This window comes from Ambystoma mexicanum, chromosome 11, assembly GCF_040938575.1.
Source record: "Ambystoma mexicanum isolate Mex_15411 chromosome 11, UKY_AmexF1_1, whole genome shotgun sequence".
NCBI classification, from domain to species: Eukaryota; Metazoa; Chordata; class Amphibia; order Caudata; family Ambystomatidae; genus Ambystoma; species Ambystoma mexicanum.
Genome location: NC_090934.1, coordinates 358,383,193 through 358,404,749, shown reverse-complemented (window position 1 = coordinate 358,404,749; position 21,557 = coordinate 358,383,193). Strand labels below are relative to the sequence as shown.

At 47.1% G+C, this 21,557-nt stretch overlaps 1 protein-coding gene across 1 annotated transcript in view; it reads right to left on the bottom strand.

Annotated features, from left to right (window-relative positions):
* The window catches only part of ATP5IF1 (ATP synthase inhibitory factor subunit 1), a 52,556-nt gene extending 31,401 nt beyond the window's left edge, over nucleotides 1–21,155 (bottom strand). The window contains exon 1 of the mRNA XM_069623080.1: nucleotides 20,998–21,155. Coding sequence (XP_069479181.1) covers nucleotides 20,998–21,090 — 93 coding nt within the window. The 5' untranslated portion in view covers nucleotides 21,091–21,155. The remainder of the gene's footprint in view (nucleotides 1–20,997) is intronic.
* Nucleotides 21,156–21,557: the final 402 nt, after the last annotated feature.

Here is a 21,557-nt window from a genome sequence, read left to right as displayed (position 1 = left end):
CCAGTTTTTTTTTCGTGTTCTTTCGTCCAACACATCAGAATTTTGCTTTTCTGTGCTTCAATTTCCATGTGAATAATAGACATTACATTCGGGCAGGTGCTAGTCAGTGACTTCCTGTATAGCATTAACTGGTTTCTAGCAACCATCGATTCCAATGATTGCAGACAAAGTTCCTGGCGTATGGTCTTTGCCGCTGTGGATTGCGGTAGGTTCAAAGTATGTTTCCAAAACAAACCTTCTAGTCGTTTCCAAAAGTCTGAGGGTATCGCCAGTAGTGCGTCTGCACCGTAGATCAAGGACGGGACGACCTTCCCTTTGTAAAATTGAATAAGTGGAATTGCTGTAAATCGGCCAAATCTTCTATCAATTATTTTTTCTTGACATGCCAATTTTTTTGCCTTCTCTAATAGGTGAAGTTGCATAGGGTGCTCTTGTTTGTCATTGCTGAGGATTACCCCCAGATATTTGAATTGCACCACTTGTTCTATTTTCTCACCTTCCAGGGTCCAGCTAAAGTTCTCTGTGCGGGTAGTTTTTTTTCTCCATGATCATAACTTTGGTTTTGGCCCTGTTGATCTCCAAGTTGTTCTTCTCTATATATAGTGCCAAAACGTTTAGTTGGCGCTGGAGACCAATCGGAGTGTAGTCCATTAAAATAAGGTCATCCGCGTAGAGTAATCCTGGGATCTTGACCTTCCCTACTGTAGGTGGAAAGGACCGTATCTCCTGGCCGCTTTCTTCAATATCCCAGAGATAGGAGTTGAACAATGTTGGTGAAAGAGGGCATCCTTGCTTTACTCCTCTCGCAGTGGGAATTAACTCAGTTAACATCCCTCCTTGGTTTAAACGCACTCTAATGGAGGTGTTCTGGTGTAATGCTCTAATGGGCCCCAAGATGTTTTCCGGACAGTTTCTCGCTATTAGTTTTCCCCAACGTATTTCACGATTGACCTGGTCAAAAGCCTGGACCAGGTCAATAAAAGCAAGGTAGATCTTTTGGTCTCCTTCTTGTATCTTGCTTTTTAGGGTGATTAGTAGGAGAATGTTTGGTGCCGTTCCCCCCATCTTTCACAAACCCTGATTGTAGGGGGTCCTCGTGTCCCAATTCCCTAGACCATTTTTGAAAATTTTCTAACAACAGTGAGCCGAACACCTTCCCAACAACGTCTAACAATGCGATCGGTCGGTAGTTCTTAGGTTGGTCTATCGGCCCCGACTTATAAATTGGGACAATTGTTGCTGTAGTCCATGACACGGGTATCGATCTTGTTTTGTTGCATTTTTTAAGTACCTCATATATAAAGTTTGACCATTCTACAGCATGTTCCTTCAGGTCTGCGTTAGTAATACCGTCGGGCCCAGGGGCTCTTGAGTTGTTCAGTCGGACAAGTTTTCTTCTTATGTCCTCCCGATCCCATACATTTTCCCAAGTTGAATTTGGCAGTTCTTGGTTATAACACAAAAATCCATGTTCTTTGTTGGGAAGATCGACATAGCCCTCTTTCCGGAATACTTTCGTGAAGTGGGTTGACCATGCTTCTTCTCCCACGTAATTATTTATCAGGTCTTTTTGTGAGTCTGACGTATTCCTGATTAGGGTCCAGAAATCTCTAGTTTTCCTACTGCATTTTGTCTTCAGCATACCTGCTGCATCGGCTTGGTTCACGCTTTCTCTGTGTTGTCTTAGCCAGTTTTTATAGGTCCTTGTTGCTATTTTCATTTCAGTAACTAATTCAGTAGTAGGTGATTTCTTAACTTGTTGCTTTAGTTTCCTCATTTTTTTCCTTTCTTCCACAATTCTTTGTGTTATTCGTGTTGATGGATTTTTGATTTATCATTTGGCCGGAACTTTCTTTTGACTTCATATACTTTTAACAAAGGTTGATAGTCAATATTATTTTCTGTGTTTGCTCGGTTGTTTACTCTGCTGGTATTTATGTATGAGTCTGTTAGCTCCACAACTGCACTGGCCGACAGTCTTAATTTTGTACCGCTACTGTCGGTCTCAATTTTTGCTTCCATGGTTGATTTTATTCTTCTTGTGCATGCCCATTTTACCTTTAATAGGTTGTGATCACTGTTGGCCGTTCTCACAACCTCGTACTCTGTTATGATTTTAAGTAACTCATCAGAAACAAAAATGTGGTCTACGTTTGCTGCAGAGTTATCTCTCTCCCATGTCGGTATTCTCGGATTGTCTCTGTGTACTGATGTTTGTAAGCTCTGCAGATCCCAGGCAGTCATTGCCTTAATCCAGAGATGCCCACGTACCATGTTCAATGGCACCTTCTTACCAGTCCCGTATTTCGAGTTGGGTTTTGGGCAGATCGCGTTAAGGTCTCCACATAAAATGACAAATTTCGGTGTCCATTCAAGATGTATCCTTTCCAAAATGTTGTCTGCCATTTCCAGGTAGTCCTCGTTTTTAATCACTGCGGGATTCCAATATGTGTTCAACACAATTATTACTTCATCCTTTGCAGTGTTTTTACTGTTTACTGACAGTTGATTCGACCAGTTCAAAAGAGACCCTTGGAAATGGCTGTTTGAGATCACCAATTCGACGTAATGTAGTCCCGATCCAGATCTAATGACGGTCAGCAGGCCTGAAGAGGGGCGTCCTTTATTTGAACGATCCGCGGGGGCTAGATAGGTTTCATAACCCACCAAAAATGGCTTCTTAGTTAGCCACGTCTCCTGCAGGCAGATGACGTCAAACTCTCCTAAATTGACGTCACTCTCTGTCAGGCGGTGGCTAAATCCCAGAGTATTCCAACATGCCATGACGATGTTATCCTCTTCCAAAGGCCTCACGACATTGGTCCTGGGTCCTGCCTTGATATCCTTCTGTGTCTTGCATGGCTACCTTCTTTTTCCTGATGCTTTAGCGGCAGCCGTCTTAAGATTCAGATCTTCTCCGTCTCCAGGGTTAGTACTTGCTGCTGGTTCATCGTTGACCATTTCACTAACTTATTGAACAAATGTGATTTTTATCTTCCGTAGGGGACCTTTTGGGTATCTATCGTTGTTCACAGCATCATGTTCAGTGCTTACGTCTTCGTTCACGTTGTTTGATTTTACTCTTTGATCATCTCTATCTAGGATGCTTGTCTGCTTCTCCATCTTTGTTCCTTCCTTTCTCCGTGTCCGCTCTTTGGTTGAACCAAAAGTAGTCTCATCCTGATTGTTAAATGAATCCTTTTGACTAACTCTCAGATTTACGTTTTGTGACTGTTGTAGTTTCGCACCAGCTATTCGACAGTCCGATAAGTCATAGCCAAACATTTGAAAGCTTTCTTGTTCTAAAGTCAGCATTTGTCTGATTATCGGGGAGGGAATATATAAATAAACAATCTTTTACCCGTGGTACTGAACTCCACGATCTTAATGTCATCAGTGCTGATCTGCCTTAATTTTGGAATGCAGTTCACTAGGGCCATGATGTTTTTCCGATTCAGGATCAAATTATCTCTGTACTCCCCTACCCGTTCCAGTTTAAAAGTTCTTTCGCTGCCTAGCTTTTTGCTGTACGGAGTGTGGGTGTCTTGTTCTTTGACTCAAGCTTGTTTTCTATCAGCCTTTGTATTGTGCTCCTTAATTTGATCCAATATGAATCTGCTCTTTTCCTCTTTGTTGTTGTGAGTTTCAGATCGCGGCTTATCCTCTATACGGGAGTTCGTTTCTCCCTTGATGTGTGGGGCTATAGACTTTGGATTTATTGCTACGGCTGTCCTAGTGCTCCTTTTGTGGTCTTTCTCTGAGTTCGCCGATTCCAGAGGATGTCGATTCGAAAGTTATTTTCCGGCGTATGCCTTAGCTACTTTTTCCCGTCTTTCTGCCAAAGTAAGGAAAGGGCTCGAGTATTGGACATCCGCAGTCCTTTCCCGGAGCACTCACTTTTTGCCTCTCTGATAGGGATTCTAGTTCTGAGTTTTCAACCGAGTATACCGGCAAATCCAGTAAATCGATACTTTCTGCAGACTCATTTATTGATCTGGTAGTTCTTGGCTGGGTTGTCGGCCAAGCTTGTTTCTTCTGTATTCAATGGTTCCATATCCTGGAATACCACCGCTCTGTTTTTTGGTTGTTTTCCCAGACTTTTGTTTTCTGGTTTTCTCTTTGATCCTTTCCTGCTACTACCTTAGAGGGTTGGAGGTCCTCAGTTGTTGCATTTTCCCCTCTTATTCGGTGATCTTTTTCCCTTTGCAAAGAGCCGGTATAGTTTCGTGGTCTTCCCTCGATTGTCGAGTTCTTTTTGATCCCTGGGTCCGGGATTATTTGATCTCTGAGATTTACTTTTTGGCTCTGTTTCCGGTTCCTCCACAATCTCATCTATAGTGAATGAGTCGTTTTCTGCAAACGTAGTTACACAGCCATTTGATGGTTGCTTCTTGGATATAGGCGGGGCGGCGAGCCTCTGTTCTTTGCGTATTTTTGTTGACTGTGCTTTTTCCAAGGTTTCCTTAACTTCCTCTAAGGGTTTTGATTTGACTACTTCGTTCTGTTGTACCCTCAGTAGCTGCACGTCTTCTATCACAATTGTATCTGAGGCTACTTTTGTAGGTGTCTTCATTTGTCCAGCCAGCGTGACTTTCCCTGATATCGTCTCATTCTCCACTACCACGGCTAGATTGTCCGGGTTTCCTGTAGCATCACCCTGTGGTTTATTAGATGGCATAGTTCTCCCATTTCTCATTTCTAATGCTGTGATATACCCTTCAATAAATGTCATTTTTATATAGAGCATTGCCACCAAAGTTGTCTGGTCCTTTAATGCCTCATGGATGGATTCGTACAATTTGCAGTGGATATCAACTTGTTTTGTGGAGGTTTCTTTCTCATTGTTCGAGTCCATGGTTGAAGATCTCCTATTCCTCGATGGGGATTGTAGATGGATATTGTGCAAGGCGTTCGACCCCTGTTCTGTGTTCTTTGTGTGTTTCTCAGCATCACCGATCACGTCCCGTGGGACTCCCGATGGTTCCTTCCTTCGGTCCACACCAGTCCTTGGCGTTTCCTTCGAGCTGGGCCTCGAGTTTGTTAAAGGGAAATCTTTATCAGATATCATTGTATGGAATGCTTCTTGTCTAGGGGTTGATTCAAAACTCTTGCCTATGTTTGCCTTAATAGTTTCACTCAGGGCCAGAACACGTCCGTTTGGCATGCGATTTTTGCTCGTCCCCGGACTGTCAGTCCGGGACTTCGTTGAATCCTCCTGTGATTCCTTAGTTATTCACCATTTAGATTGTTGGTTCCCTTTCAGTTGTAATTTGGGGTCTTTGAAATACCGAATTCCTGTTTTTTAGGAGTGGACCGGAAGGGTACGTTTTAATTCCTGGCCAAACACTCCCCCCTAAGTGGGGTTTCATTTGTAGACATGCTGGTCCCATCTAGTAAGTCCGCGTCAGACACTTCCTCCAGCATCGTTTGATCCTTCCTTAGCGTGTTTTGGAAAAAATCTTGCCATTGAATTTGAGGCTGCAGTCTTTGCTCTCCCTCTCAGGGTGGTTTTGCGGGTTACTCTCCTATTGCTTAGCTTAGAGGATTCATGAAGGGACGTTTTGTGCGTCAATTTAGCTGTTCTTTTTATGCTGCCTTTTCTGGCAGAATTTTCCCTAATGTGTTTTCCTTTAGGGGTTAAAGTCATTGGTTTATCCTCTGATAGCGGAGAGTTGTTGCTTTGTTCTGCTTCTTCGATTTCATCTCTATTGCAATCTCCTAATCCATCTTCTTTGTCTATGTTTGTTCCCTTTCCATCAGTGAACTTTAGTACTTGAATGACCCCTGGCAATATTAGATTTTCTTTTCTGGGTTCTTCACTTGGGCTAGTTAGGTCTGGTCCTGTCGTTTGATGATGAATCTGGATAATAACGTTTGACACGTTATTCGGGTTCACTTTAACTGCGCCGACGCTTGCAACTCTTGTTGCCGTGCCTGGGGTCTGTGCCGCCCCCTTCACGGGCTGGTCCGGCGAGGGCGTCTCTTGGGCCACGACCCCCCCCGACTCCCGGCGACAACGGACCCTGGAGCTCTGCCCCTCCTGCCTCGTCGAGCAGCTCTGCATAGCCCACTGTTTGGTCCGGGCTCCTCTCTCCCTCCATACCCCCTCCCGTCGAAAACCACAGCTCCGGCAGCGGCTCCCGCAAAGAGGGTGAAGACGGCTGCTCGTCCTCGCCGGGGACCACCCCCCCAGCCCCTCCCCCTCCCCCCTTCTCCCACCCCCTGTGCCCCTCCCCCTCCTCCCACCCCCCCCAGGGGGGGGGGGGGGAGGGACTAGCTCATGAGCGTTGTCCACGTTCTCCTTTTCCTCCTCGTTTTCGATTGTGGAGTTTAGAAATGTTTTAATTATTTCGGATGTTTCATCCACGAGTGGTGGGGAAGCACAAGGGGCTGTGTTGTGGAGCGTTGATTTTGGAAAAAGAAAGATGTTCTGTTGCGTACCTGACTCCACCTGTATGTTTCTAGGTGACGGTGAGACCAGTCGTCGTTGGCGCAGTCTGGGTAACTGCTTCAGCGGGCTTCTCTTGTCCAAACCAAAGTCCTCACGACCAGATAGTTTGGCTCCGCGTGCTTCGTCCTGTGTCCTCCATTTTTGGATGCAAGCAGACGGGCAGGCCACCCCCGTGCAGCCCCGGACTGCACCAGACTGCTTCCACCTCAGCTTCCAACTCTGCGTCCGCTCCGCGGTGTGTGGTGGTTTTTCAAGGGTGGGCTCCTCCTCCAATAGCAATGGACAACAGACTGCTCAGCACAGGGGGGACTGCACCAGACTACTTCCACCGCAGCTTCCAACTCTGCGTCCGCTCCGCGGTGTGTGGTGGTTTTTCAAGGGTGGGCTCCTCCTCCAATAGCAATGGACAACAGACTGCTCAGCACAGGGGGGACTGCACCAGACTGCTTCCACCTCAGCTTCCAACTCTGCGTCCGCTCCGCGGTGTGTGGTGGTTTTTCAAGGGTGGGCTCCTCCTCCAATAGCAATGGACAACAGACTGCTCAGCACAGGGGGGACTGCACCAGACTGCTTCCACCTCAGCTTCCAACTCTGCGTCCGCTCCGCGGTGTGTGGTGGTTTTTCAAGGGTGGGCTCCTCCTCCAATAGCAATGGACAACAGACTGCTCAGCACAGGGGGGACTGCACCAGACTACTTCCACCGCAGCTTCCAACTCTGCGTCCGCTCCGCGGTGTGTGGTGGTTTTTCAAGGGTGGGCTCCTCCTCCAATAGCAATGGACAACAGACTGCTCAGCACAGGGGGGACTGCACCAGACTGCTTCCACCTCAGCTTCCAACTCTGCGTCCGCTCCACGGTGTGTTATGGTTTTTCAAGGGTGGGCTCCTCCTCCAATAGCAATGGACAACAGACTGCTCAGCACAGGGGGGACTGCACCAGACTACTTCCACCGCAGCTTCCAACTCTGCGTCCGCTCCGCGGTGTGTGGTGGTTTTTCAAGGGTGGGCTCCTCCTCCAATAGCAATGGACAACAGACTGCTCAGCACAGGGGGGACTGCACCAGACTGCTTCCACCGCAGCTTCCAACTCTGCGTCCGCTCCGCGGTGTGTGGTGGTTTTTCAAGGGTGGGCTCCTCCTCCAATAGCAATGGACAACAGACTGCTCAGCACAGGGGGGACTGCACCAGACTGCTTCCACCGCAGCTTCCAACTCTGCGTCCGCTCCGCGGTGTGTGGTGGTTTTTCAAGGGTGGGCTCCTCCTCCAATAGCAATGGACAACAGACTGCTCAGCACAGGGGGGACTGCACCAGACTGCTTCCACCGCAGCTTCCAACTCTGCGTCCGCTCCGCGGTGTGTGGTGGTTTTTCAAGGGTGGGCTCCTCCTCCAATAGCAATGGACAACAGACTGCTCAGCACAGGGGGGACTGCACCAGACTGCTTCCACCGCAGCTTCCAACTCTGCGTCCGCTCCGCGGTGTGTGGTGGATTTTCAAGGGTGGGCTCCTCCTCCAATAGCATTGGACAACAGACTGCTCAGCACAGGGGGGACTGCACCAGACTGCTTCCACCTCAGCTTCCAACTCTGCGTCCGCTCCGCGGTGTGTGGTGGTTTTTCAAGGGTGGGCTCCTCCTCCAATAGCAATGGACAACAGACTGCTCAGCACAGGGGGGACTGCAGCAGACTGCTTCCACCGCAGCTTCCAACTCTGCGTCCGCTCCGCGGTGTGTGGTGGTTTTTCAAGGGTGGGCTCCTCCTCCAATAGCAATGGACAACAGACTGCTCAGCACAGGGGGGACTGCACCAGACTGCTTCCACCTCAGCTTCCAACTCTGCGTCCGCTCCGCGGTGTGTGGTGGTTTTCCAAGGGTGGGCTCCTCCTCCAATAGCAATGGACAACAGACTGCTCAGCACAGGGGGGACTGCAGCAGACTGCTTCCACCGCAGCTTCCAACTCTGCGTCCGCTCCGCGGTGTGTGGTGGTTTTTCAAGGGTGGGCTCCTCCTCCAATAGCAATGGACAACAGACTGCTCAGCACAGGGGGGACTGCACCAGACTGCTTCCACCGCAGCTTCCAACTCTGCTACATTGATACGGCCTGTGGCAAGCCTTTGTCCCTACGGACCACACGACATAATGAAACTTTTATTTGAAGATGAAGTGACTTATGAGCCAAAAACAGAATACACAGAGTGGGAGGACCTTCAGGGGGACCCAGATAGTTGTGGAAGCAGGCCAGGACAGGGCTAGAATCCTGGATAAGGCCAAACGTAGTGGACTGGTCGGGTCGACTTGGCGAAGCGCGTGTCACTATTTTTCAAGACCTTTCATCCATGGCCCTCGCCCTAAGGAGACTGTCACAAAATGGTTAAAGGAACACGGAATCCGCTACAGATGGGGCTATCCCTTTTCCCTATCTTTTGAGAATGAAGGCAAAAGGAGCGGTTGCAGTCCGATAGGGACATCAAGAACTGTATATCAGAACTGCTGGATAACCGGGATGAAGAAAGAGACCAGGGAGAGGAGAGACAAGGTGGAAGATAATGGCGCATCCAAGGACCAAGAAGAAAGCGTGTTAAAGGCTCAAGGAAATTTCGAAGAGGGAGCGCCTCACCGGAGGAGGAAGGCTGATCATACCAGATACTTTAACATAGTTCCCCAAGGATCACACACCACTCAACTATAAAGGGGCCTTGGTGCATAGACACAGTATTATTGAGGTTGGCGGGAACGTTGGTCCCATCGCCACAGGGGTTTTCCCCTGCAGCCTCGGCCATTCCTTTTGGAGTGATGCTTGATCCATAGCCTCAGGAATCTGGGGTTCCACGTGCCTCAGAGGGTGAATGGCCCGGGTACAGGTATGATTTTATCTATGTGGGCGTCCCCCAATGGAGAAGAGCATGTTATAGTGGCTGAACTTGTTTGGGAAACATATGTTTGTCGCAGGTGTTACGGTTTGTGTTATGAGAAGGGGGCAGGGGTAGGAGGAACTGGGGGCTCAAATGTTAGTGATTTTTCTATGCACTTGGCTGTGAGGTAACGCTCTCCAACAGTGGTCCGGCCTTAGCCCAGCAAGTTCAACTGGATTGGATCGGACGCCGACAGGGGAGGAAGGTGGTCAGGGAGGAAGGGGGGGGGGGGGTTGAAAGGGTAGGAACACAATCCAGTGCCGATTCGTGGAGCACTTGGTTTCGACCATTGCCGTGGAGTCATTTGATACACACTATGAGAAATGGCGGTTGATTTAGATGCATAGAGAAGCAGTCGCCTCAGAGTGGGGACTCGCACCAAAGGCCTTAACTCCTCGACCAAAAGATCCCTGGTATGTAGGGAATTCTGTATAGCGGGACTCAACGTCCTGTTCCCCCACGAAACTAAATTAAATTTGCCCGCAGAGAAGAGCGAAGGATTCTTAGCACGAGAATGGGGACAGAGTACTGGGGGTCTGTACCTCTTAGGAAGGGTGGAGTTGGGATTCTCATTAGTAAAGGATTAGACTTCACACTTTGGAAGATATGGGCCGATTTAGACGGGCGTGCCTTGCTTGTAACAGGCTCTATAAGTAAGGTAACAGTCACATTTGCTACAGTGTGCTCCCGAATTCGGGTCAGTCCTTATTCCTTACAAAGTTACAAAGACTATTTCCATAATTATGTTGGAAGCAACGGGACGCATCCTCCTTGGGGGTGGGGGGACACTTCAACCTGTGGGCTGACCCTGGATTAGACAGAAGGGCGAGTAACCCAAGTGGAAAAGAACCAGTCGATTCGGTGGGGGGGGGTCACACAGAGGGGATGGACATAATGGAAATGTACCGGTTACAAGATGCATTGATGGTCCTCCACCCCGGGCAAGCAGGGTACACCTTTATTCTGCACCTCACAATACATTCACCAAGTTTGACTATATGTTCCTGGCCAAAGAAATAAATTATGCTGTTAAAAGCTCGGAGATTATCCCAGTTACCTGGTCAGTTCATGACATGGTCACGGTCGACATACACTGGAACGACCTACCAAAAAAAGGGGGGGCGGACTATGGAGGTGCAACAAATCTCTTTGGAAAGACCCTGTCTTTAAGACCGAGATGGAACACAAGATTAACGAATACTTTAAGACCAATAATACAGGAGAGGTTTCCACATCGACGGTGTGGGAAGCTGGTAAAGCAACGTGGAGGGGTATCCTGATCAGAGAAGTTGCACATAAAGAGGGAAAGTGCTCTGGTTGAAGGCATGAGGAATGAGATAGGTCATTTGGATGCGGAAGCAAGGGGGAACTGAAGAGGGGAGGTCTGACAAGATTCTAGAGGCCAAACGGAAAAGGGAAGAGTTCTGACTCCTTGAGGAGGGGCAAATAGTCCGAAAGCTGCATCTTCTGAGACGACAGATGTTTTACGAAAAAGGGGACAAGGCGGATGCTTTGTTAGCGGCCAAACTTAGGGAACAATGTGCAGAATGAAGGATTGCGGAAATAAACCAGGGGGGGGGGAAAGAGTCCCCAAAGTGTAATAGGGGAGACATTCCAGAGGCTTTCGCTATTTTTTTTATGAGACTATACAGATCAGAGGCAGACCCCAGACAATCGTGAACGGAAGACTCATCTCAGTTGAGACGCCGAAACTCTCCGGAGAGGAATCGCTCATATTGGAACCCAGAAAGAGGAATTCAAAAATGCAATTAAGAGGCTATCCCTTGGGAAATCCCCGGGCAAGGATGGATACACTGCTGGGTTTTACAAATTCTTCCTCTCCCCCCTTCTCCCATTTATGGTTGAAATCTTTAATGAGATCCTTGACTCTGGGAAGCCCCCCCCCCCCCCCCCCCCCGACTCATTTGTTCGAGCCCTCGTCTCAGTGATCCCCAAAGAAGGGAGGGATCTCAAACAATGTGGTGGCTCATACCGCCCTTTAATCTTGTTGACTATAGATGCAAAGATTTACACCAGAGTCCTTGCCGCAAGATTGGAGACGCTCATGCCGCGCCTGATAAATGCTGATCAAGTAGGATTTATACTGGGCAGGCAAGGTGCCGACACCATGCAAAAGACTCTAGATTTGATTAATGAGTCTAAAAAAATAAATGGCCAATGGCCCTGCCCTCCTATCGGTCGATTCTGAGAAGGCCTTTGACAGGGTCAAATGGGGCTTCCTGATGGCAGTCCTCCAAAAAGGTGGGATAGGCCCGACATTTAGGAAAGGGATCCAAGCGGTATACACGTCCGGCCAAAGCCTCAGTATTCTTGAAGGGGGAATACTCCCGTTGGTTTAGATTAGGCAGAGGAACGCAACAGTGATGTCCTCTTTCAGCAATCCTCTTGGCACTCTCCCTAGCGCCCCAAGCCCAGAGGCTGCGAACTGACCATCAGGTGCAAGCACTCCAAATGGTGGGGCGGGGGGAGTATAAGGTGGCCCTATATGCTGATGATCTACTCCTGCATATATCTAACCCCACCTCGTCCATACCCAGCGCAGTCCAGTTAATTGAAGAATACAGCATGCTCCCGGGCTTCAAAATAAATAGAGCCAAGTCCATCTTGTTCCCCCTGCACGATCTCACGCAAGAAGACATGTATAGGTTCTTCCCATTGGGTCTTACGGTGGAAAAGGTCATGCTGAAATACCTAGGTATATATGTCACAAAGGACATTAAAGTATACAAGGCCAATTTCCCCCCTTTTATCAAGATTCCATTCGGATCTGGCTAGATGGGAAAAACGTACAATATCATGGCTGGGTAGGGTCAACACAATTAAAATGATATGTCTCCCCCAATTCCTTTACTTGTTCCAAATGCTCCCTATACAACACTTTGATGAGGCTAAAAGAGCAATGTTGAAGTTCTTTTGGCAGGGGAAGAAAGAAAGGGTTTCCTATGAGTCTTTAGCATTAATCAAAGATAAAGGAGGAGTGGGCCTCCCAGACCTAAGGAAATACTATGAGGCCGCCCAATTAAGAATCCACATTCCTCATTTAAGGAATTGCAAGGCACCCCAATGGATTGCCCTAGACAACCACTACTTCGCCCCTGCAACAGTTTCTGAATGGCTTTGGGTACCGAGAAACAAACTCATACGGAGGATAAATGACCACCCAATACTGGGGACCATATGGGACATATGGAGGGAAAGGAATGTGATGCAAAAGATCACTTCGTGACCATCTCCCCTGAGCCACCTATGGTTTCCCGGGCATCAGAGAGGACATTCCTAATTCAGCAAGATTTCAGTCCTTTCTGCGGCTTAAGGGCATTTTGTCCAGGGACAAGTGGAAGGACAACGTCAGTACAGTCCTCACCCCATTTGAAAAATTGTTAAAACTCTAGAACAGAAATTAAAGGCCCGATTTCCACCATGTACAGAGAGTTAATAGACGCTGGGAAGGGATTTACTATGCATTTGAAAAGCAGGTGGGAGACTGACCTTGGAGAAGGGATTGATTTAGATATGTGGGGCAAGATATGCAGGGCTGCTTCCAAAGTCTCGATAGCAAGTCAATATAAGCTGCATGCCATTAAACTATTACATAGGTGGCAATATGACCAACCCAGACTCTCCCAGATGTTTCCGTTGACTAGCCCACTATGTTGGTATGAATGTGGGGAATTGCAAATTACTGGGACATGTTGTGGAGCTGCCCCCGTATTAGAATGTACTGGGATGAGGTCCTGGGTGGATTAAAGACCTCAATGGAATTCAATGGGTGGCAGAACCCCTTCTGCTTCTATTTGGGTTCGAAAGATGCGAGGATGAACGGAAATGGATCACAGGGCTGGCCACACCCTCTTGGAACGAAGTGAAAGTCTAAGTGTACCAAGCAAGGGAGAGTGGGTTAATGTAGCCACGAATATCTGTGTGATGGAGAAGATCACTGCTGCCCTGCATGCCAAATCTATGCAATGTGATCGAATGTGGGGAGACTTTGTAAATAAATACATGCCTGGGACTGACTACATGAGGCCAGCAGTAAAGAGAAACGGATGTCCCTACCCGCCCTGCCACAGTAAACATGTTGCGCACACCACTGGAGGAGACCTTCATATTTGTTTCAAAGAGGACACAAGGAGGCAACCATGCTTAATGTCTTTTGAAGAATACAGACACTAAGAACTAATCACAACCTTCAGATCTATTCCAACGTACACAACAAGAGGAGACTGCACCGTGAGGGGAGGAAGGAAAACTGTTTGAAATGTTCCATGCATAAACTGTTGGGGTGGACTTAGGATAGTTGAATGCCTAAAGTTTTAATATGTCCCCAATATCAATTTGTATCATTTTTTGAGATGCTGTGAAAACTTCAATAAACTCAAATTTTATATATATGCCCAAAATATGGGCAATGATCAAAAACATGCATTAAACATTTTTCCTTTTAAAGACATTTCTTATGTAAACTTTTGAGCAAACTAAGCTCAAAGCGTTTATATGGGAGCATCCATTTTGCCATTTCAGCCAGCCTCCTCTGCTCATGTTTAGCTCTGCCCTGGCAGCACTAAACAAGGAGCAAAAGCCCCGTATTGGGTTGCCTACTGCAGCCAGAGCGTAGCTGTACATGCAGGAGGCTGCCTTCACTTTCATTTTACGTTTTTGGTGCTCCCCAAACCCAGGGAAGCACAGGAAACATAAAACAAAGGCGCAGCAATTCTAAATACAACGTTGTTGTATTTGCGATTGCTGTGATTAGAAAACCACGGAAATAAATGCAGTCAAAAATAAAACCTTGTGACGGCTTTCGCTTAGTCTTCTGCGCTCCCGAGTCGGGGGAGCCCAGAAGACTCAAAGCGAAAGCTGACACAGTCAGAAATACAACACTGTTGTATTTGTAAATGCTGTGGTTTTCTTTCTACGTTTCCCGGGCTCCACAGAGACTCAAAGCTGAAGCTACGGCAAACAAATACAATGTTATAAATGCTGCGGTTTTCTTCATAAGTCAGAAAGAAAACAGCAGCATTTATTTTGCAGTGCTTTGAAAAAAGAATGAAATTTAAAGCACTTACTAGCAGCAGATTGTGTTGATCTCTGCTCTCCGACAATAATGAAGCAAAAGCCACTTGCTGGTAGCTTTGTCACAAAATGGATGCCGCCTAGTGCTTGAAATGTGACACTGTGCCTCTTTTGCTCAAAAGTTCACAGGAACTTTCTTAATAAATATTTTTTTATATATTTATCATGGCCCATCTTTTGAGCGAAAAACATTTTTGAGTGAACTATTCCCCAAATACCTCAATGAGCATATTGAAAAACTGTCTTGAAATGCACTATGGCTGGGATGAGCCTAGTTTGAAGTCTAAACCTAGCCAGCAGCATTACACTGGCAAGGGTGTGAATGGGGTTGTTTTGTTTTCCAAGGGTCCATTCAAAATTCTTGTGGAAAGCCTACTGCCAGAAAAGCAAGATATTTTGCTAAAGCGATCCAATATAATGCGACTCCTAAATGAGGTTCCCAACGTTCGACCCAGCTTGAATGATCACACTTCAAGCTGAGAAGGAACTTCAGTAACATCCATTATTAGTTTATGCTTTATTATCCTGGAATTCCAGAAGCCACAGTAACTTGTTTACAAACCAAACCTGCTCTGGGTGAATTGCAAAAATCATGTCACCTTATTTTCTTACAAGAAACATGGCTGAAGACAAAACCCTCATTTGATGGGTATATTTCTAATTTTCTAGAAGCATGGAAGGGTGTACTCGGTGACCATCAAGGGGTTTATCGAATCAAATGTGAGAATTATTGCTTTAAGTTCTTCTGAGATTGTAGTGGCATCGGCTTCTCACGTTAAGCTGATTGTGACCAGAATCGATTTTCCATGTATACTGTATACTGGCAGAAAGGGATTATAGATCTTGAGACCGCGTTAGCCAAACAGAATGTTTTTGTTAACAGTTGATGCAACGATACGAGAGGGGGGGTAATCGCGTGGTACTGGGGACTTAAACTCAATATGAATCTGAACGCAATGAGCATTAATCATCCTGCTTAGGCTGAGTCAATCTGACACTGGCCTGGGAATGGGTTGAAATGGATGAAAACAAATGGGCTAGGTCTTAAAATGTTTAATGGCGCTGTTCCCAGTGACATCCCTTCCAGATCCACTTGGGAAATTTACTCCTTCGCCATCTATTTTTTCAGGCAATTGGGGCTTTAACCGATGCATTTCATTAATAGCACTGCCAATTTTGTTGAGTGATCACAGTATGCTGCTTGCGGAGATCGTTGCGAGGAAACCGCTGAATATTGAGCTGGTAAACTATGTAGTTGCCCAGTAACAATGTCTACATCTTGGAAATTGAAAACGTTCTCAGTGGATTGGTTTGAATCCTTTCTGAATGGCTTTCTTAAATACACCTTTGGCCTCTCGTTGTAAGATCTATCAAACATATCCACATCTGCAACAGTGAGGTGGCCAACAGGAAACGTGTTAGGAGAGTGCGTATTAAAGTCTTGAAATGATTGCTAGAGACACAGAAATTAAGAATGTTAAATCCCATTATAAGGATTGGCTGAGGAATCATCAAGCCTTGTTGCTCCAAAAAAGGTTCTGTGAACATGCTAGAAAAATAAAACTTCAACTGAATTCTGTAAAATCACCAATTATGATGTTAATGTATTTATATAGCGCACCTTCACCAATGGAGTTGGTCTCCAGGCGGTTCTGTAAACAAAAAGGTGGGGGCTGAATTAGTGGGTGAAGAGGGCGTAGGAAAGTGAGAGGTGGTGTACTCATGGCAGATTCAGTTCGGTTTTCACTGTGCGCATGTAGAATCAAAGCGGGTCCTCGCATGCTGTTGTTGCGGTGTGGTGAAGTCTGTGCGGTTTGCTGAAAGAGGTGGTTGTGTGAGTTTTTGTGTGAAGTATGCAGAAATTTGAGGTATTGGTTAGTGGGTTGTACGTCTCAATCCTTGTAGTTTGTTTTATGCATCAGGTTGTCACACTGGACAGGTGTATTCTTCCTCTTGGTTTACTGTCTAGTTTCTGGCCGATACCGTGTCTGGCTTCTAGCAAATTTATTGGGCTTAGTACCCCTGGTTCAGAGAGCATTAGCCCCTAGTTTGATAGTGGCGTTATATTGTCATTCACCAGTTCCTTTCTATCTATTTACTGTTGGCAGTTCATTGGGTGGTATATTCTTCCCTTTCCCGATGGTCTAGTTTCAGGGGCAGTGGTGAGGCTGGCCTCCAGCTAAGTTATTGAGCTTACTAGGCGGGCATTATCCTGCTTAGGTAGTGGTGTTCTATTATTACCTGCTCCTTCATATCCATTTACTGTCAGTGGTCCATTGCTGCCTGTGTTTACGACGTGGGCCAGGTTTTTTTTGTTTATTTGGTAATGTGCGCCAAACCCTTAGGTAGCTGGTGTTATTGCTGCGTAATACCCTGCTCTCCCCCTTCCGATTGATCTGTGTTTGTTTTGGCATGATTGGAGGTTTGTCTTTTAATTGATAAGTGGATATGTTGCAGAACTGTGTATCCTTAGTTTATAAGGGTAACCTGACAAGCTAACATTCAGTTGAATTCGGTCTCAGACTGGTTGTCTCATTTCACGCATGTTTTTCAAGAGGAAGATTTTGGTGAACCCATTAGTTTTGTTGGACAGTGAATGCTCATGGCGTTTGCCCGTGCAAAGTCAGTTGAACGCAAGTAAAATCACCTCAAGAGCCCATGGTCCCAATACATTTTCCAATGTTCTGTTAAAAAGTTCAAACGTACTGGTTTATCATTTTATTTCAGCAGATATTCTGCTAGTTATCAATTTCCTGGGACGTGTGCACATAGTTCCCATTTACAAAAGAGGTGCCAGGGACAACCCAGGAAAATGTCGACGGATATCCATACTTTATGCTCACAGCAACGTTTTCGCCAACCTGTTGCTTGAGCAGCTCTAAATGTGTGGGGGGAGGTCACAAATCTTGCGCTGTAGTTAATTTTGCCAGGGTGGGCTCACAAAAGCTCTGGCATGATGGGGCTAGAGCGGAGCAACAGCTTCACGTGGCCATCACAGACCACGCCCCCTTGTGGTCTGTAGCCCATCTTTTTTAATCAATTTTTGAAAACTAATTTATGCCTTGAAACCCAATAATCAAGAAGTGCTTATTCCTCCTGCACACAATAGGATTCTGCCATTCCTCTCCTTCACACACAAAACACTTACCATCATCTCACTCATGACTAGAATAGACTACGCCAACAGCCTTTAACTCTGAATACCTGCTCAAGAAATTGCAATGCAGCCAATATGCAGCAGCCAGACTTCTTAAACTATTAAGAGACCACATCACTCCAGCGCTAAAGATGTTACACTGGCTGCCAATAAAACAACGAATCACGTTCAAAACTATGTGCATAACGCACAGAGCAATCCATGGCCAAGGAGCAGAGTTCCTACAAAAGCAAATTACAATTTACCAACCGACAAGAACACTCAGATCAACAACACCCGCCTTGAACCAAAACCATACACAAGAAAAAAAAAACTTGAGGGATCATCTTTCTCCTGGCAGCAAAAACCTGGAACCTTCCAGAAAGAAATACACAATACGAAGGACCACCTAAAATTCAGAAAACTACTTAAAACCTGGTTCTTCTCTTTATAACTAGATGGAAATAATGAAAACACTGGTACCACACAAATTATAACACCAATCAACAAGCATGCGCAGAGGAAAAAGTGGGGGAGGGAGCCCAAGATATATCGATGCCCATGTAATATCCCCTGAGGCATCCTTAACGGGAAGGGTACCTTAAGCCGCAGAAGAGGGAGCATAACCTAAACAGACATGCCCCAGGAGCCCCCTAGATTTCGAATGGGCGGGGCGCCTAAGCCCTAGTAGCCCAGGGAGTCAATGGCAGGCACACCTAATTGATAGCTGAAGATCAGACCCGCTAACGTTCCCACTCGAGGGGTGGGGAAAACATCACCACCAACTTGTCCCACAGTCCACTAGACAACTAAGGAGACAAGCCACTACTATGCAGAGAATTCGGAGAGCGACCCACCACACAACGCATCAACATGCTTCATGGGAAGACCCCTAAAACAGATGTCCGAAGCAAGAAGGTAAGATGGAATGGAATGACCCACTAAAACCTCAACTCTCTGCATTCACCTCTCAAACGCTAAACACACACAACCACATCTGTTGCACAGCAATCCCCATGGACTTCACAGCAACAACAAAACAAACCACAGTCTTGCACAACAGCACATGGCAGACCAACGACCCAGAAATCGCACCCGTGCTCAGTGAACAGCGTTAACCGAACTGAAACAGTCAACAGCACATCACAGCGCTTGCTCTGCCCTTCTCCTCGCTATGCCCTACTAACCTATCCTACACTCCTTCCTTTCAGATCCACCAAGGGACCACTCCGATGGTGACAATGCATGGTATAAATGACCTTTAACATGAATTGAAGGAGGGATAATCACAAAGACTGCACATATGTATTAACATGGAACATGAACAAAGATGTTCCTCATCAAGTTAGACTGTTAATGCTGGTACCCTACACAGGCAATGTACCCGTCTCCAGTTGTCTCATCTATGCTACCAAGCGCATACTCCATTCAACGCTAAGTGCGGCGTGAATACTGTAAAACGCTGATGGAACACAGGGAAAAGACACCTGAAGCGTTTTGGGGTACAGGCGTTGACATCCATCTCATTTGCTTTTGAAAAACTATTTGTAAATTTTAAGTTGAATATTCAAATACTCTGAAGTCTTTCACTTTTAAGTGTGCTGCTAGAAAAGGAAGGGAAAAGAGTGAATGATGGGGCTCTTAGCGTCTGCAGTTAGGTGTCGCTAGAGCAGTGGTCTTCAAACTTTTTTGGCCTGGGCACCTCCTGAGCAAAGTTTGGGCAGGCCGGGCCCCCCCAAAAGTGCCAGATGGACAGTATGTAGAAATCGCTATGAACTTTTGCGTGCCGTCAGCGCACCCTACTCCCAGTACAGACCCTGGGCTCTCCCCACCCTACTCCCACCACTATCCCAGTGCTGCAGCCCATCCTGCTCCCACCAGAGTCCCATAAAACAAGCATACACATTCAAATAAAAAATAAATCTCCATAAGCGTACCTTCTGCAGGGGCCTGAGCGTGGTTGCCAAAATGCCCCGCTCCAGGTTGCTCTGCCCGTATGTGCGAGACAGCACAGGAGCATCCCCCCTCACACATGCATACATGCAGTGCCCCAGCCAGCATTTCCAATGAGCTATGCAAGGCTGGTGAAGCAAAACACCCACAGCGTTGCATGGCTCAGTGATCATGTGCGGCCGGGGAAATGAACTGTCGAAGGCAAACAGTGCTTCTCTTTGACAGTTCAGCCAGCCCAGGAACACTCCCTCCCTCAGCTGGAAAAAGCAGCTGAGGGAGTACTCAGTGTTTCACTGGGCTGGCTCCTTGGATCCTCCATAATGGGTGAGGTGGCCAGTGGGTGGACGCCCCCCTCACCCATTATGGATGAGCTGGCAGGCTTGGACTGGCCTGTAGGGCAATAGGGCGATGACCGTACCAAAAATGCAAAATGCTAGTGTAGGCCAGTCTAAATGGGCCACTTATTTGGCCAATGTTGAATGTGGGCCAGTTTGAGGAGTTACTTCACTATGCAGCTAGTAGTTTTGGCCATTGTTGCTGAAAAAATATTCTTTAAATATCACCATTTGAACAAAAAACATCCCCTTGGGTACTATTCAAACAGTCTGTGACTAAAGGACTGAATATCCATTTGCAACTGCTGGCCATTTTTTCATTGGTGCCTAAGACCGTTTTATGGTCCAGTCTGACCATGTGAGCTGCCCCTTCCCATTTCCTCCAATCTAAATTTTTTTTTTACTCATTTCATATTTCATGCTGGGCTCTGGCGCCCCCCCCCCCCCCTCCCTCCCTGGGATGCGGCCGCGGCCCCCTGGGGGGCGGGGGGCGCGCCCCACAGTTTTAAGACCTCTGAGTCTAGAGCGTCACGGGTGTTGGGCAGTGTCACAGGCCATCTTGACAATATTACTTGGTTAACTCGGTGTAGGCATGTGGGTGCATGCTGGGCACCGATGACAGTGAGGACCTGGCCAAAGGCACAAGACTGCCCATGCTCCCCATATAATCTGTGTTGCTCCGAATAAACGGCTGGGGGACCCTGGACTACGGGTCATACTGTCATTGCTTTCATGTTCTCCACGGGGGCAACGTGACATTTTGATTCAACACTACCCGGCCGAGCCAACCAGCCAACCCTTGCACGATTCAAACCATTGCGTGCGTACAGCCCCCCTCCCATCATTCTTATGCGCGGCGTTACAGCCTTCGTCCTTTGGACATGATCACACACTCCAACCCCGAGAACCATGTATGTCTATGTAACGTTTGCGTGGGCCCCTCACGTGCATCCACTTGGCCTGGCTACAGCGCACACCCGCAACTAACAAGGTTGATTGGTCTACTCTGCGCTGTTTTTATACGGCGCTGCTCATGTTGGTCCAACGGGTCCCTCTCCCTCAGGAAACATAATGAATCCTTGACCCTTCCTGGCAGCCGCTCGCAATCCCGACCACATACCTGGGCACTCTCGGGTTTATCGGCAAAGGCCCGACTCTGCATGGCAAGCATTGGACGCAGCAGCCTTCCCGCAGACCTTCCAACCAGCGCCATGTTGAGAGTGTGACTAAGCGACGCACGCACGCAAGGCCGCTCAGGGTGACCTTACAAAAGGGGAGGGCCCACAGTTACAAGGTCTGAATTACAAAAAAACAAGCACAATGCCCTCTCAAAACAAGCAGCGTAAAAAGACTAAAACAAACACCACCTTACACAATGCACTTAAGAAGTTACAAAAGAATAAACATTTGCTGAAAGACTATGCTATTTATTGCATTTGTTTATTGTGCATTTGTAAGACGCTTATACATCAAGTGAATTGTCTTTCAAAGCATGTTTCAATGCTCCCACAGGGCAACAGGGAGGGAACGTGGGAATGATAAACACATCACGGCTCTAGACTAAGACATTACATACCAACCTGCGCCTGGGAGGGAAATCGGGAGACGTGCATTTTCCCATAGGAATGCACTGGGGCTATGGATATTTTAGGCAGGAGACTGTGAAAATTAGCAATATTT